Source organism: Argiope bruennichi, chromosome 8, assembly GCF_947563725.1.
Source record: "Argiope bruennichi chromosome 8, qqArgBrue1.1, whole genome shotgun sequence".
Taxonomy (NCBI): domain Eukaryota; kingdom Metazoa; phylum Arthropoda; class Arachnida; order Araneae; family Araneidae; genus Argiope; species Argiope bruennichi.
The window spans coordinates 80125243-80142868 of record NC_079158.1 but is presented as its reverse complement, the minus strand read 5'-3'; the positions used below and the strand labels follow the sequence as shown (position 1 = coordinate 80142868).

The 17626-nt window shown below is 27.5% G+C and overlaps 1 protein-coding gene across 4 annotated transcripts in view; it reads right to left on the bottom strand.

Moving 5' to 3' along the window:
* The window catches only part of LOC129981948 (cell adhesion molecule DSCAM-like), a 627118-nt gene that overhangs the window by 248992 nt on the left and 360500 nt on the right, over window positions 1-17626 (bottom strand). For all 4 annotated transcript variants that reach the window (XM_056093016.1, XM_056093014.1, XM_056093015.1 and 1 more), the window contains exons 12-13: window positions 5853-6000; window positions 3839-3987 (exon numbers count right to left, since the gene is read on the bottom strand). In XM_056093016.1, coding sequence (XP_055948991.1) covers window positions 3839-3987; window positions 5853-6000 — 297 coding nt within the window. The remainder of the gene's footprint in view (window positions 1-3838; window positions 3988-5852; window positions 6001-17626) is intronic.

Genomic DNA, 17626 nt, shown 5'->3' with positions numbered 1-17626 from the left:
GTGTTGAATCAATAATAATAAGCTAGCCGGCTATATAATTTATCAGCGCTTGTTAACAGGTAAATGATAGTTTGAAGTTTTTGTAAAATTTAAAATCTTACTTTTAAAATCATAGCTTTGCTTCATTTCAGGAAATAGGATTTCCAATATGACGAGGTTTTTCCATATAAAAATGAAACATAAAGCAGTTCTTAGTGTCTACAGCTAACCTACAAGTTCATCTTACATGACCCCAATAGATATTTTCATATATAAATCTGAATAATAGGTACATACGACCACAGCACCAATATTACGAACATTTGACGATTTTCGTGCCAGTGTGAAACCTCATATGTTTATATGTGCCAGGTAAAAAATTCAAATAAGGTTCAAATGTATACAATAGCTGATATAAAGCAATTTGAACTTCGAATATAAAAATATATTGTGAAAATGAATTGTTTTGTATTCTATCACATGTCGCCTTATATTAATGTCGGAGATTGTAAACAAACAAATGTGCGCTTTCAGCTTTTTGATTTTCGCACTAATGAGCTGACGATATTATTTTGCCTCAAATCGGTAACATTCTACAGCTTTGTAATTAATATTTTCTGCCTAACTTGTACCGTTTTCGAGACAGAAATTCTAAATTCAGATCTTGAACTAGATGCCCATATAAATTGTCTCATTACGTAGAACATTACCATTTTACTAAGATAATAATTTCTTGAATTTGCTTATCATAGTTTAGAAATTAATTATGGTGTAAAGGATGTTAGTGAGCATACTTCTATGTAATCACATATGTATTTATTTTGCCAGGAATAATATATAATTTAAGAAAATAATTATGTTTATTTTTAAAAATTAAAGAAGCACGATGCAAAATGGAAACATTTGTAATGCCACTTCCAATATAAAGATTAAATATCTAAACAAAAGAATTCAAATATGTGTAGCTTCAGAAATTTTCTGATCAATTTTTACATAATGTTGCTAAAAAAATTATGTCTCTTAATTTTTATTTATTTGAGTTATTTGGGTATTTAAGCTCAAACTAATCCGCATAGCATTTAATTTCCTTCAAAATAAGAAAATAAGCGTTGAAGTTTTTATTGTATTGTATATCATTTTGTGCGGAGACATATAGAGTGATATTAGGTGATCTTGAAGAAAATGCAGTTGTAAAATTTAAACAAATAATCAGTCTATTTTACTATTAAAGAATTGATTAATTAATTAAACGTAAATTTAACCTTCAAAGAAATTTTTAAAAGATATTAATCATGATGATTTTATATAAACAAAACGGGTAAACTGAACCGGGGAATTTTCAAGCCAGAAAGAGAGCGAAAAAGAAGATAGCAACATTTATCAGCTTAGACAGAAGATAACCTATCTCAAAAGCGAAACTGAAACGATAATTAAAGAATCGCCTGTCCATCAGTTTAAAATAGTTAAAGTTACAGCTATATGAACCTTCGAAATGGTAGCATGCATGCAGCAAATCTGAAGTAAACTGTTTTTGAGTTTTAAATAACTATTTAGATCAAGAATTAATTTCGAAAACGCCTATAACGAGATTTTATTTTATATAGATATAACAAATTCAGCTTATTCATAATTTTAAAATGATTGTTATCTAACAGCGTGAACGCTAACTTTATTTAAATTTAACTTATACATTACATACGTATTTGGTTCTCGCACTTTAGAGTTTACAACCAGCAAAATGAATGTTAGACCAATTAAATTTAGGAAAATTCTCTTTGGAACCTATATAAGCTCTGAATACGTTTCCACCTACTCTTCTAGGTATTTTATGTCATACTATTTGGTGTGTGTTGCTGCCCGGTAATACTTTTAACAAATGTATCTGTCAAAAATTACAAACTTTTTTGAATAATTATAAAATATAATAAAATATCATCTTGGAAAATTCATCAATTATTTCCTTGAAACGAAAATTAATTCCACAGATGCTTGTTCTTAGCTATCGGAATAGATTAAAGTATAAATTTCATTTAGCCATTAATGTTGTTTGATATGTTTGTTTTTAAAAACTACTTTATTCTGAATTATTATGTGCAATTAATAGTTAAAGAAAACAAATTTCATTTCAAGTGAAATATTATTACGGCTTTATGGATGAATTAAAATTTCGATTAACCTCATAAAGTGTAGATCCTTTTAGTGAACATGCTTAAATTAGCAACATTACTTATAACTAAATTAAATTCATGATCCAAAGTTCTTATTCATTGAAGGAAAAATATTAACAAAAGGCTTGTTATATACAAACTTAAATAGGAAATTATATAATATTATTAGATTTATAAATGGGGTGTTTAGTTATTTAATCTATATACTGAAATAAGATTGTATCTTTATTTTTTAATGAACACATAGAAGCAAAATTTAAGTACAGAAAGAACCATTCGTTAAGATAAAGTTTCAAGGAATTGAACATTCATTAAGAACATAAATGCAGGCTTTGTGTAAAAAAAGTGTGATACATTTTGTTTTGTAATAATCAAAACTTTTTGCATATATTAAATATTTTTATGCGATTTGCTTAATGCATAAGATAAGTGTTTAATGTCTTTAATGTCATCAAAATTACTGCTATCAAAATTCGAAACAACAATTAGCAGAATAAAATTTATTGTTGACTGGAAATCAATCTAATGACTCATATATTAAGCTTTCTAAAAATGCGGAGTTTTTTTTTCTATCTTTCTTTTTAACTTTTACAGTAGCTAACTCACACAAATTCTCATGGCAGAACTAGATTATAATTTAATGTATATATAAAATTTAATTGCATGTCTAGACGGCAGTTTCTCCATATTAAAAGAACTTTTATCAGAGATGAAATTTTTTCCCAAAAATAGATGGACGTTTGTGAGTTATGAATATATCCTATTTGTTAATCAAGTAGGAAATAATTCTTTATCTTAAAGCCTTAATTACAGACGAAATATTACATGATTTCTTTTCTGGGGCAAGTTTCATGAAATGAAACAGTAGTCGTCCAGCTAATTCTAAACATATTAAAGGAAAGAAAGTGAATAAATAAATTTAAAGCTTATATATATTATTTTCTCACTTAAAAAAAATATCAGTCTCTTCTGTTGGAGACATGCGTTTGTGCCATCAAAATCCCGATTAAAATTAATTTATCGTATTCCAAAACAGTGGACGTAAAGGTATGATTATATTAAAATAGCACAGGAATGCATTCTGTAAAGAGGTATTCTATGCCTGCAGTAAGAGTATTTATCTCAGAAAATATCCAAGAAGTCCAGGATATATAACGAAATTATATTAAAGATTTAAGAAAAGTGACAATTCTTTGATACTGCATAATATTAAAACAAGTATCATAAAGTTTTATTTAATACCATCGTTATTTCTCAGAATCCTATAGATGGTGCTATGTATGCCTGCGGGAGATTGAATGAGAAATCTTCACTTAGTAGTCAAATCATGCAATTTAGAAATTAAGTTTTCCTTAGATTTTTTTTTTGTGTGCGATTTTGGAAAGAGTGTGCGTTTCAGATGCTTTGAGTTCACAGCAAGACACCACAGTTATTATTCAAAGTATAACTCATCAATAGGTGCAATTATATAGCTGGAATTTAAATATAATTTCGATATACTACGTGAAATCAAACAATATCACATTCTGATTTATTAATTTTAGTAATTCTAATGTAACTAATGAAATAATTTTTATATCTTCTAGTTCATGTTTTACATAATTTTGTTATCTATGTAAGATATCTCTGACACTCTGCATATATTAGTTGATTTGCCAGAATGGAATGCTTTTCATAGGATTGGAACATACCTTGAACGATAAGTTGAATGCTCTTTTCCTCTCTTCCATAATCATTACTTGCTTCACAGGAAAATAATCCAGAATCAGCTCTGAGAACTGAAGGAATAGATAACTGAGATTTAAGGCCATTTGGGTGCACATGCTCTCGCAAAACATATCTGAAAATGAAAAATACATAAATTAATGAAATAACTAAAAGAAGTTAGAGCACAAGTTTTACCCATACATTACATACTTGGCAAAAAGTAATTCCTGCTTATGTATTTCATTTATATCGTAATAGCTTGCTATTGAATGTTTAGATCCCTTCTAATTGTTTTATTGTATCTTTTAAAACCTTTAACTGTATTAATTTTTATTCATTTGTTTTATATTTATTTTATTATCATCAGAATATGTCACTGTGTGTACTTTGCTTCAAATAATAATAAAAAAATCTTAATAAAACCAACAAAAACCTTTTTGATTAATATTCCGAATCGGTTAATTGCTTTTGATATTATAAAGGTAAAAAGCATTAGGATGTAGGAATTTTTTGATTCAAGTAATAAAAGATTCTATAATAATTTTCAGTGATTTTTTGTTTAAAATTTAATTTTTCAAATGTTCTACAAAGCGTATTTGAGGAAAAAAAATCAAGAAATTCAAGTTGATGTCTGGGAAAAAACTCTAATTGTGAAGAAACTGAAACTTAAGAAAAAAACGATAAGGAACTGAAGAAGAAACGCTCGGATTTAACTGATCGATATTTTTAGAAAACAATGTAAAAACGTACGCTGTATTTGTGGCAAATGCAATTTGCATTATATTTTAAAACGTTTGTGAAAAGTATTTTTGAATTAACTAATTAGGTGAGTTTCTAAAGATTCAATAGTAAAATTCTATAATTTTTCTCTCTTTTTTTAAACCATTACTCTTCAAATACTATTTGAAAAAAAATTACGATATCAAGTACGATATTCTGAGAAAATCCAGGCAATAAATAAAATAAACCATAAAACACTACAAAACAAACAAGAAACTGAAGAAGAAAGTTCTGCATTTTGTTTAACTATTCAATATTCTAAATCCTACAATAAAACTTAGAGTGTTTCCAATAAAAATAAAAGGTATTTCAGATTACAAATTAATTAAGATGTGAATTCTTATTCATTTCTAAACCTTTCGAACAAAAAAAAAATCTTGATTGGTTGCTATGCCGTTAATTTATTTAATTCGAAACAATTAAGAGATAATATAATTAAATTCTAGAATAATTTTCTAACTAATGATAAGTGAAGTTTCTTACGCATTATTGAAGATGACTTTCAAGTAAAATAAACAATGAGAACTTTGCATGAATTTTTCAAAATCTTTTATTAAGAACATATATTCAATATAAATATTTTTTACTTTAAAAGTTACTACATATTATAACAAACACTTTTTAAATTTCCTATATATTTACTAAATTACATATATAAGTTTTAATTGACATGAAAATTGTTTCTTCTAGTTTCTTTCTTGGATATTCCGTTTTTTATACTGAGTGTGTTTTATTTAATCATTCAAAAAGTGTAAAGATGATTGTAATTAAAATTTGATAAAAAATATTTGAATGCTTATTTTTCAAATTGTCTTAATAATTATTAAAGCACATACATAATTTAGGCTGTTGCTAAAACAAGGCAAAAGTGATGAATTTTTTTAAAAGAAATGATTAATTCTTGGGAAATATTTTTTGCATATTTTAACATAGGGAAATATTTTTTGCATTGTAGCAATACATATGAAAATTAATTTAGTAGAATGATTTTGGCTTTTTAAAACTTATTTTCCTGATAGAAATTTTGTTTAAAAGCAAGGCGTATTTTAATATTTTATCTTTAAAAATAAATGAGATTTTAATATTTTAAAGAAAAAATAAATTTAAAAATTAGAAATTGTAATTTGCAGCTTTATTTGTCATTGTATTGTTACTTATTGTTAGTACTAAAAAATGGCAATTTATTAGTTAATGATTACTAGATACACTCTTTCTTACCTTGAAAGAACACTTCTGTCAATGGGCCTTTGATATCTCTTCCATGAGACTGTTAGTGGACTTTCTCCGTGAGCGTCACAACTCAGTACAACTTCTTCATGCTCCTTCACAGTTTTAACTTCAAAACTCTGATTAAAACGTGGCGGAACTGCACTTGGAATTCATGAAAAAGATGGGAAGAAAGGGCAAATTATATACATTTAGATTAAGCATTTATACCAATACATATAATAAATTAAAACAAGCTGGTAATATTTCAAAGTTTATCTGAATTTACCAGCGATCTATTCGGAAGCAACATTCGGGTAGTTTTGATACAGAATTCTTAATTTTAATAAACACCAGATAACAAGCGCAACATATTTGTTGAAAATCCCCATTTCCAACCATTCCAGACCCAGCAGGCAAATGTTTCGTTCCTGATTAGCTTTAGCGTGCGCCAAACCAGCATACACGACAGATTCACGGTTCCAACCTGGTACTCTCCTAAATTGTGGTAACTATTACAATACCACAGTCTTTGTATGCTTTAGAGACTTAAGTATTTTGTTGATTATCTTACAATCATTAATGAAACGCTATATTTGAATCTTTTTTTAAAGAATCATTAATGGAACACTTTATTTGAATCTCTTTTAAACAATCATTAATGAAACACTTTATTTGGATCTCTTTTAAGCAATCATTAATGAAACCCTTTATTTGAATCTGTTTTAAGCAATCATTAATGGAACTTTTTATTTGAATCTGTTTTAAACAATCATTAATGAAACACCTTATTTAAATTTGAATCTGTTTTCAATAATTTTTTGATTCAATATGTAATAGGCCATGACAGAAGATTTAATAATATTAAACTTTATATTAGGTTTTTAAAATAATTCAAAGTGTAGGAATACAAGAAAGAAAAATTTTAGACTTCCAGGCTTCACGATGAAAATTTAATTTCAATAAGGCTAAGCAAATTGAATGATAATGCTAATACCTGTGAAATGTAAATACATTAAATATACATATAACAAAGCGACAAGACTTAGTTTTACGGTAGATCTTTTCTCTTGATTAATTTAATTAAAATTATTAACCGATTTTCTATTCTAAATAATCAAAATTTTAAATTATAATGTAAAAATCTCATATACAATGCGTTTGTTTAAAAGGCGAATTACGAAAAATAGCGTATCTTCTGTTGGAACATTATATAACAATTCACACGCAATTCATACAAATCAATATTGACTAGGTAAGCATCTTGAATTAGTTGGCAAAGAGAAAATAATGATTTTTAATCCTCACAAGCACAAGTAAACTGTCCAGGGATTTATATATAATTGAATTTTGCCTGCTAAAACCATTAATACAGTGCAAACAGAGCAATATTATTGTTGCGATTACTTTGAAGAAGAAACAATTACCAATTTATGGCAGCTTCTTGACATAAAGTGGATCAATAAGGGAGCGAGTAACTTCCCATTTCGGAGTTCAGTACACAGAAACTAATCCTTCCACTTAAATACAATGTTTAGAGAGCAAACAGCAAAGCGTATAGGTGCTTATGTATCAAAGAATCAAATATTTATAATGAAGAATACTATGAGGACTCTGTGCGAGAATTATTTCCAATAGAAGTGAGTACAGAGAAGCGCGTTTATCTTTTATCTTATCGAAAACTATGAGAGCGAGGAGAAAGAATAACTGGTTAATGTCTACTGAATAGAACTGACTGGCTGTCACTTTTATTTATTGAAAAGTTACATCAAGCGGTGATAAACTAAAAGGGAATTAGAATGAACTTCGAAAAAAATTAAATATAAAAGATAAAGCACTACAGTGAATTGCTTATATAATGCCCATACATATGTAGAAAATTGAAGAGTGCTTTCAAAGAACAGGAAGTGATCTTTATTTGAAAGGACGGCCTCATGTTAAGGAAATTATAATAATCTGTTTTGATCGTTGTTTAAGAATTCAGTTTTTGTTTTCCATTGTAAGGAAATATTTTCTTGTTTTCAACAAATAAATAGTATTGATTTGTCATTGCTTTCATCTTCGCTGTTGGAAATCTATTGCATCATCTGACACTCTTTTTACTGAAGCAATACGATTCGAATCGGCAATACGAATCGAATCGGGATCAATGTTTTGGTATAATAGAAATCCGGCTATATAATTAAATGAATAATTAGATTAGATTATTGAACAATAAAGAAATTAAACTGCAGGAACTTAAGGAACCTTTGTTTTTAATAGAAATCCGGCTATATAATTAAATGAATAATTAGATTAGATTATTGGACAACAAAGAATTTAAACAGTCAAAACTTAAGGAACCTTTGTTTTTAAGGTATCAATATAGTTGTAAATAATCTTTTGCTTTTAAATTGAAGGGAAACTAATGTTTCGTTTCTAATTAGCAATCACCTAAAATTCGAATACTGATAACGAATTTACTTTGAAGGTCTTTGCAGTATTATTTCTAGAAGGAAGTTAGCTGCAGTGGACTGGTGGTAAGACCATGTAACAGGAGGGTTTTAGGTTCGAGACCCAATTCCATCGAAGAACAGTCGTGTATCTGGTGGACGTTAAATCCGTCGAGACCAATCATCCTCCTTCTGGAGTAATGCGGAAATTAGAAAAGTTGGGGTGCCTGATCAAGTGTCATTCTCGTCTTCTAACAGTGGTTCAAAATTATGAAACCAGTCCTAAAATAGCCCTAGTGTTGTTTTTAAACGAGACGTTAATATAACAGAACTAAACTGAACTTCTAAAACGAAGGGGGCATAGAGGAAGCAGCTTATATTCTTTATATATATATATATATATATATATAATTTCTCATATGTCCATATGTTACCAAATAGAAAATAGATTATTTCTCTTTACTTAATATAGAGAGGGAGAAATAATTCTCTGATCAGGTAGTTAATATCTGGAAAATAAAACTATATAATAATAAAGCAATAAATGCTAAATAATGAGGATATCCTTTCCGCGCGAGAATGATTTCTGATAAGTAAAATGGGAAAGTTAATTTATCTTTTCCTTCTCGGAAACTGAATATGAGTAGGAAGAAACAAAATTCAGAATATCTGGTTAATATCTTGCCAAATAGAATTGACTGGCTGTCACTTTTATGGAAAAAATGACTCCCTATCGCTGGAGGACCAAACGGAAGTAAAAATTATTTCCACATAGCTTAGAAACAATCATGAGATAAAATGCAAAGACAATAGAGTAAATTGCTTCGAGAATGTGATATCTGATCAGGAATGATTTGCGTTGGGGTTGCTCATTGGAAAGTGAATTACGACTCCCTAACTCATTATGGAATTGTCAGATAAACAAGTTAATGCATTGAGCGGGAAAATAAATTAACTCTTTATCAATAAGAGAAGATTGAATAAATACTATTTGAATAAAGATAGTCCCTTTCAGAAATTGGATGTTTTAATAAAAAAGATATTTGACACTACCTTTTGTATTCAGCAAATTTAATGTTTGTATTGAAGCTGATACGTTAAATTTTAAGTATTGCATATATCTCCTTAGGGAATTCAACTACTGAAGTTACTTTATCATTTAATTGAATCCATTACCTTTGACTACGTACAAAAGCCAGTATTTTGTTAAATGCTTTTCAATATCAGTCTGTTATATACTATATAGACGATAACTATCAGAAGAATAGTTAAACATTTTTAAATATTAGAAACTTGTAAAAGCATGTTTTTATTTTATTGGGTATACTCGGAATATATGATATGCTTTTGAATTCATTTGATATCCGAACAGGACTGCATTAACGAAATCTTATAATTCAATAGCATTCTAGAAAGTTCAATGAAATTCTAAATATTATATTATAGATTCTGCAAAGAATGCTTTTTCGCAATTATTCATAACTTTACTGCTGTATTGAAATGGTTTCATCCATGCATTCAAATAACCGAGTTTCAGTTATTCTGAATCAAAAGAATTAAAAAATGTCTTCCAGTTAGCAAGGAATGAGATACCTTATTATGTTCATTGTCTATAAAACTATTCTTATAAGTTAAAAACTTATCCAAATTAGTACTCTTAAAAATAGAAACTAATTTTTTGGATGCAATATTTAAATCATTTTATTTAGTTTTACTTGTTTCATGCTAATACAGATGGAGTTCTGTAATATATTTTCTATTCATTTCTGTTTGATCCGATATTTTGAAACCTTGCACACTTATGTTCTCTTTAACATAACATTATTGTAATATTTTAAGCATTAATTATAGTTTTATTGGTTAATTTAATTAAATGTGGAATCCATTATAATAGCGGAATTTGACAAGAATTTGTAGACTGATTTGAGAATTGATTTTAAGATTTGATAATATTTATAAATTGTTATAAATTATACATTAAATAGGAGAAGCAATCAGCTTTCAATGCATTCATAAAAATGTTCATATAAGATATTTTTATATTCATATAACTGTCATTTCTTGTTACATCAACTATAAAAGCAATGAATTATTATTTTATTTTATATGTAGCTGAAATATTTATTTGATATCTAATTGCAATAGAACGAAGCAGATACTCACAGAAGATCTATATGTGCGAGTAGATACTCATTTATGCTGGAGATTGGTTTATTTAGATTCTTACGTAAATTTTGAAACACTAAAAACTAAACGGAAGTCATAATGTCTCCTGAAGAAAAAACAGAATAAAATATAAGGGCTTCAAAACATAATTCCTTCACCAATATATCATTAAAAAATTGAGACAGAAAATGTATAACAGAAATGATTGATCGTATAACAGAATTCAGATTGCAATATTGCACTTTCACAAATTGTAACTTTTGAAATTTAACTAAACAATTGTCTAGAGCATATGTCTAAATTTCTGATAGTTTCAGGAACATTTCTTTTTGTAAGTTTCATATGATACACATGCCCATTTATAAAAAAGATATATGCTGTAAATTAATATTTGCAGCATATATCATTTTTACAAATGGACATATGGTAATAATTCTATGTTAGTGATTAAATATGTTGTAACGATTTATAAATTTATTTACGTTTAAGTAACAGTAATTATCTCTTGAATATAAATGAACTTAAAATTTCATTTTAACATGTGTTACTAATTCATGGGAAATATTTGGATTTTTTTAATAAAAAAATATGATGTTAACTAAGAATTAATATATATATATATATAAGGAATCTTTGCCTAGAAGAGGGAAAATAATTATTCTCAGAATAATCAGGTTTTTATAATACAGAAATTGAGTGTTTATTTTATTTTTAAATTATCCTTATAATTTTTATATCTTTGACAATTCTCAAATTTTGTTAAAGAGATTAATTTTTTTTCTTAGATAATCCACCAATTGCTTAAAAATTTGAACTGCTTATTCAATGTACAATAAAGAATTAATTTATTGAATAATAATTTATAGACAATAGAAATATTTTGAAAAAGTATCAGGTAAAGGCACACATACATATATAAAATATTTATATATTCCCTAATATGTTCTACATTTATTTGTTCTATATTATATAAATAACTAAACATATCGCAAAAAATATATTTACTTAAACATAAACATACAAAAGGGTTTATTTTTCACTTGCATAGGATAATCTTTAGTAGGCCTTTAAACTAATAAGTTTAGATTAAATAAGAACATAACGTAAAAGAATAACCAATTAGCAGTTGAAAATAATAACTCATATTTGTAGCAACTTATGTTTATTTGCAAATGTGGTGTATTATCTCGAAATAAAATTTAATAAAATTATTCAACTTATAAAGTATTTGAAAAATGAATGGAACAGTATTTCAAGGTTGATATATAATCTTTAAAGTAGAGAATTAAAATATCCTAGATAATATAAATACCCTCATATATGAAAATATATAAACATGACCAAGTGAAAATAGAAAACCCTTTTTGATTTCTGAATATTTAATTTATATCAGTTAGCCTGCCCCCCTTTCTACCATTTTCAAGTTTTAAAATGCAGCAGAATAATGCAAAAGGCTGACTAACAATACTACTGAAACTTTTCATTTGTAGAATGTCTTGAAAACTTCTAATATATAGTGGATGGCAATACATAAACATGCTTTTGGTGATAGTAATAAACTTCCATTTGTTAAAAAAATGATAATTATTTTAACAGAATCGTAGGAGACTATATAGCAAATAGAGAATTTATTATGTTATGAATCTCTAGACATAGAATATAATAAATTTTCTAGAATAATTTTAAGCGATTTTAACTCGTTGTATATTTCAAATAAGCCAAAAATGTCCTAGAAAATTATTTTAGAAGATTAATTTGTGCATTATATATATATATATATATATATATATATATATATATATATAGAACCTTTCCTCAGAAAATTCTATATTTGAAATTTAAAATAGCACTTAATTTATCTGTGCTAACTTCGGAAATGGCCAATTGGTATAAAGGCAATACCTTGCTTTTTCGTATTAGTTATAAATACTCATTGTACGTCCAAATTTTAAGGTTGAAAGGAAAAGAAAAATGAAAGTAAAGCCATAATAGGGAATATGATTACGCATACCGACATGATGAGATAGATTTGAGCATAGATTCTGCAGTTGGTTTTCAATTTTGCTACAAGTTCCAGTTGTGCATGCTGTTTAAGAATGCTGATATTTGCCATCTTCGTCTTAAAAATTTCATCGCTTCTGAAAATATCTACGAAATAACGAATATTTTTCAATGGAGATCACCACAGCAGCATCGTCACTATTCTACTGTTTGTGTGATTTAAAAAAAATGTGAGTTACCGTTCCAGCTTTGATATATTATTGTTGCAAAAATTTGTGGTTGAAATCTACTTTAGCGTGTCTCTTGAGTCTAAAGCCAATAAGTTTGAGTTGCCCAACAAAAATGCAGAACTGCCTGTTTTTTAACCCTATTGCTGAATGGTTTACTGAGGTGCACAACTAATACATTAGAGATGCGAAGGAGAACGTCAAAAACAAATTTCAACACATTGTGCTTTATCTATCTCATATTGTGACATTTCCATTCATACATTCGTATGAAATTTTGGCTTAATTTTGTACTTTTGTTTTGTCCTAAAGTTTTGTTCCTGAAATAAGTACCGCAGAATTTAATATACAAAATAGTTGAAAGCCTAAGGATTACTTGTTTCCTTTTAAATTTTATTTCATATGATACTATACCAAGACATCTCAGGAGTACTTAAGAGAACAATTGTTAATATTCGAAAATTGTAGAGTTTAAAAAATCTTTGAAGATACCGTAGCAAATTAATTAGCTAGTGGGATTATTGCAAACATTGGAGTAATTTATAGCGCGAATTATAATTTAAAAATATAATTTCTCATAATATTCTTAATAAATCTCTGAAACTAATTTGGGTCTTTATTTCTGACAATTCTGATGCTAGTAAAAAGACATATAACTAGTAAAATCAGAAGCTTCTTCTCCAAATAATAGCCTGTATAATGTTGATATTTATTATTTGGCATGAGATTCCATTAAAAGCGAATGTTTTCCATCGGAAATGAATGTTTTGCATTGGCACTAATTACGCCTCAAATGAAGTAATATAATTAGAATGCAGTCACTGTCTTCTGCACCGAAAATCGGCCAGTGTGATCAGTGATTGCTATTTATTCGCCTGGACTAACAGAGAACGAATCCAATACTTTTGCAATTATCGGCTCACGTAACTGTCATTAGAAGGAAGGGTTTTACAAAACACCCTAGAGAAGTCTGTTTTCTTTGTTTCCAGTTTAACCAAAGTAGCATCTTATTTCGTCTTTGCTAAGAGAATCTTGGTTGATTGAAATTGCAACCTTTATTTCAAGACTTATGCTATGAAAAAAATCTTTAACACGAAAAGAATATACCAAAGAATTAAAAAAAAATTGGAACGAAAATATGCCAATAAATTTGTCAAGATTTTTAAAATCAAGTGAGGTTAGAGACAAATGAAATGTGGTTACTTTAGGAATACCCAATAGAGTAATAATAACAAAACGCATATATGTCTTTATAATTTTAAATTTGTTTAGTGAAAATTTGCATCAATATTACAAAATTTTGTCTATTGAACTTAAAGGCACTGCATGGCGATAAAAGAATCATGAATTTATTTGTAGTGAAATTTTCTGTTTTCTCTTTATTAATTATGATGAAGTTATTTTTTTTAGAAAATCAGATATTTTAAAATACTGTGGAAGAACCTTAAGGCAGAAGGAATTGTAATTAGACTTGAATGCACATGAAGTAATGCAATCTTATTTAAAGAAAAAAAGTCTTGAAAAATTTACGGATTTTTAGTACTGATATGTTTTTGGTAAAGAGAGTTAGAAACGCAAAATTTTATGTATTGGAATTTACCTATGGAATTTTGAAAGTTTTTAACAGTAAAAATTTACAAGAGTTCTTAAATAGTGACAACGCTCCTAATGAGCCATGACAATTTTCACATTTACTCTATCAATACTGAAAAGCCCAAAACGCCCTATCAACGAAATTACGGCCTGGTGCTTGATGCGCCTGGAAAACATTGTAAAATTTTATTCCGCTTTCATTTAGTGTAATTGATTGAACATCCGTGGTATACGCACTGTTTGCTGCCCAGGTATATTTGGGAAGGAGCATAGAGAATTTCTATGAATTCTCAAAGTAAAATATCTTAGTAGTTATCAGTTAAGCGAAATCTCTTTGATATATTAACCCATTAAATAGCAATCTGTCGCGGTTTTTGAGCAGGAAGGGAATTTTTCTTATCTTTGAAAGAGAAATACCAGATTTTCTGTTATCCTGAGGTAACTCAAACGATTTGACAAACGAAAACTATAAACAGAAAACCATCAAAACAAACAAAAAGAGAATGAAAAAAAAAAAACTAATGAGGTAATAAACATGAATTTCATAAAGTGGAAAATTTATTTTTATATCAAAGTGAGGTCCCATACACAATAATTTAATTATCATAAAATTTGTAAAAATCTCATTAAATTATCTAAAATTGAAATCACTTTAACATTCATACGCGAATGAAACAAATGCATTTTAAACCTCCTTTCTACAATGCTCATATCATCTACGAAGTGCTCTTACTCCAATATTGAAGTAGGTAATTTAATTCCATACATATCTGAAATATACAAATCCTATTCTATTTCGAAGGTCATGTGGTTGTGTCACATAATTAGAGCTAGCCGGAAATGTGGAAATTGCTGCGTAGTTCAGCCGTGCGTCGGATGCACGTTGTGTGAGTTGTCTGCATTCGCTGTCAAGTTACCGTTATTTAAAGAAAGCAAGAGCACACTGTTAAGCACAAAATCCTAAACGCTCAGTACGCACAATTGTAACGCTCTGACCCCTCTGTGCTTTAGCACATAAATTTATAATGAGAAATATAATGCATTAAAATATAAAATATATATAATATATAATACATTAAAAATAAAATATGTAAAATATAATGAGTATGGGAAGGAATTGCTTAGGCTTACAAAAGTTTATATAGCTTACAAGTTTTATAAAATTTTAGAGGCTTAGAAGGTGGTCTATCAGTTTCCTTGGGACAATCAGTTACAGTTAATGCTAATTGAGCTAATACAAAATTTACTAACTTCCTATTTGGATCTAGTTCATGGCGTTTTAAACTTTAGATAGGTTGAAATGTTGACTTGATGGAAACCATTTTGAATATTAAAAAACAAATTAAAATCAGTGTTTTCCTGATAGTTTTCGTTAAAAAAAACATGAATAGTATCTTTAATCAAATATTTTTCCCGGAGTTCTTTAAAATTATTATTTATCCTATATCAGAAACATGTGACAACCATTCTTTCATGAATTACTTAGCGGAAACAAGAAGCAAGTTTTATAAATTCTTTTGCTACTTATGCTTTCTTATATCAAATGGTAGAGTGACTTCTAGATTGATTGTTCTTAGTCTATTACATGCAGTTTCATTTCTAAGATAAAGTAAATAAGCAAAACGGAGAAGTATAAAATAAAAATATGATTCTTGAATTTGCTTAAGAAAAATTATTGACTAGTTTATCTCCGACTTATATTATTCCATATACAAGAATTTTAAAAATTACAGCACAATGATTCCATAGTCTACATCTTTCCTTTGCAAACCGCTTTTTCAAAAATTTAATCAGGAACTTGAAAATAATGAATTGATTTTAAACACGGTATATACATTCTCTTCGTTCTAACTAAAAACATATGATGAAAAACGTTTCACATCAAAAATTATTTTTCCTGTGTCTTGTTTTGTACAAATAAATATATACATATTTATGTATTTAATTTTCCTTTTTTAAAATTTTTATCGCAATCTATACTTAAATATTTTTAAATATCTGTGCCAAGGATTTATAATCCATCATTTAAAATTTTATACAATATTTATGATTGTGCATACAATTTTAGGGGGTGGGGGTTTGGCATATTTACTTTCTCAGGATTTATAAACAAGTTTTTGCTTATTCATTTGTCAATACATTCTGCAAATTATGAAATTATAATTTATTAATAACATTTCAGCATTTCACAATCTTAGTTATCAATTATTTAAAGTGATTTTCTAGATAAAATAAATTAGTATAAATATTTTAAAATAAATATGTAATTATTTATTTATTAAATAATAATATTATATAGAATTTTACTTCATTCAATAACTTTTTATATGGAAACTTCTAAATCTTCGTAAAAACACTCGTTTTCATTAATTATGCAAATTATTGTTTTCCTAATACTATAATTTTTCTTTTAATTTCATGATTTAATTTAATACTATGTTCATGACTTTTTTTGTAATTTGATGAAAGAAATTAAATTCCAGATTTGGAAAAAAATATTTATATATATTTTCTTAAAAATTAAAAATTTAATTGGATGTTAATGCTTGGAGTTTCAGCAATATAAGTATATAGAATTTTATTTCATTAAAAAATGATTCGTAAAATATTCTATGGTATCTTTCCAAAAATACAGAGATATTTTTATTTTGCAGAGGTAATTATCAAAAATAATTTTCTTTACATAGAGTATTTCATTTTTTGAAGTTTTTACCTCTTTATAAACGTATATAATTTAGAAAGCTTCCTAAAGACATATTGACAATTTACATTGAAAGAGATAAAAAAAAATCTTCAGTAATCAAAAAAAGAAAGAAAAGAAGACAAAAGATCAGCAGGAAAATTTGAAACACCATTTATTCATTCATAAAGCGATTTTTCATAAACTTTATTTGCAAGTTGTGTTTACTTGCCCTTATTACAAATTAAAGTGCAGCAACATTTTTTTTTAAATTTCTTTTTCCGTATTTTCGTTTTTTAAAATTATTTCAAATGAGGCAAGTGTGCCTAGTTCATCCTTTAGTTCCTCTATAGAAGGTGACTAGAAAAGAAAAAAAGTTTTAAGAGGATGGATACCAATTTCTTTCGGCAACTGAGACAAGTTAAACACATCCATTGTTCATACTGAGTGGAAAAAGCGTTTTCCAATTTTTTATTGCTTTTTTACACCCAGTACACAATGGAACTGTTTAAAAAGAACTTCCATTTTAATGGTTGCCTCGGAGAATTGGATCCATTAGCGCCGAGGTTCCGTAATGACATGCGCCGATTGAGGATAAAACTGTCGGCGCTTTTCGCACGTTGAATTAGCTTCAGAAAACAAAACAAAGATGGATGTCCGACGGAGGTAAAAAAAAGGGGTGATTTA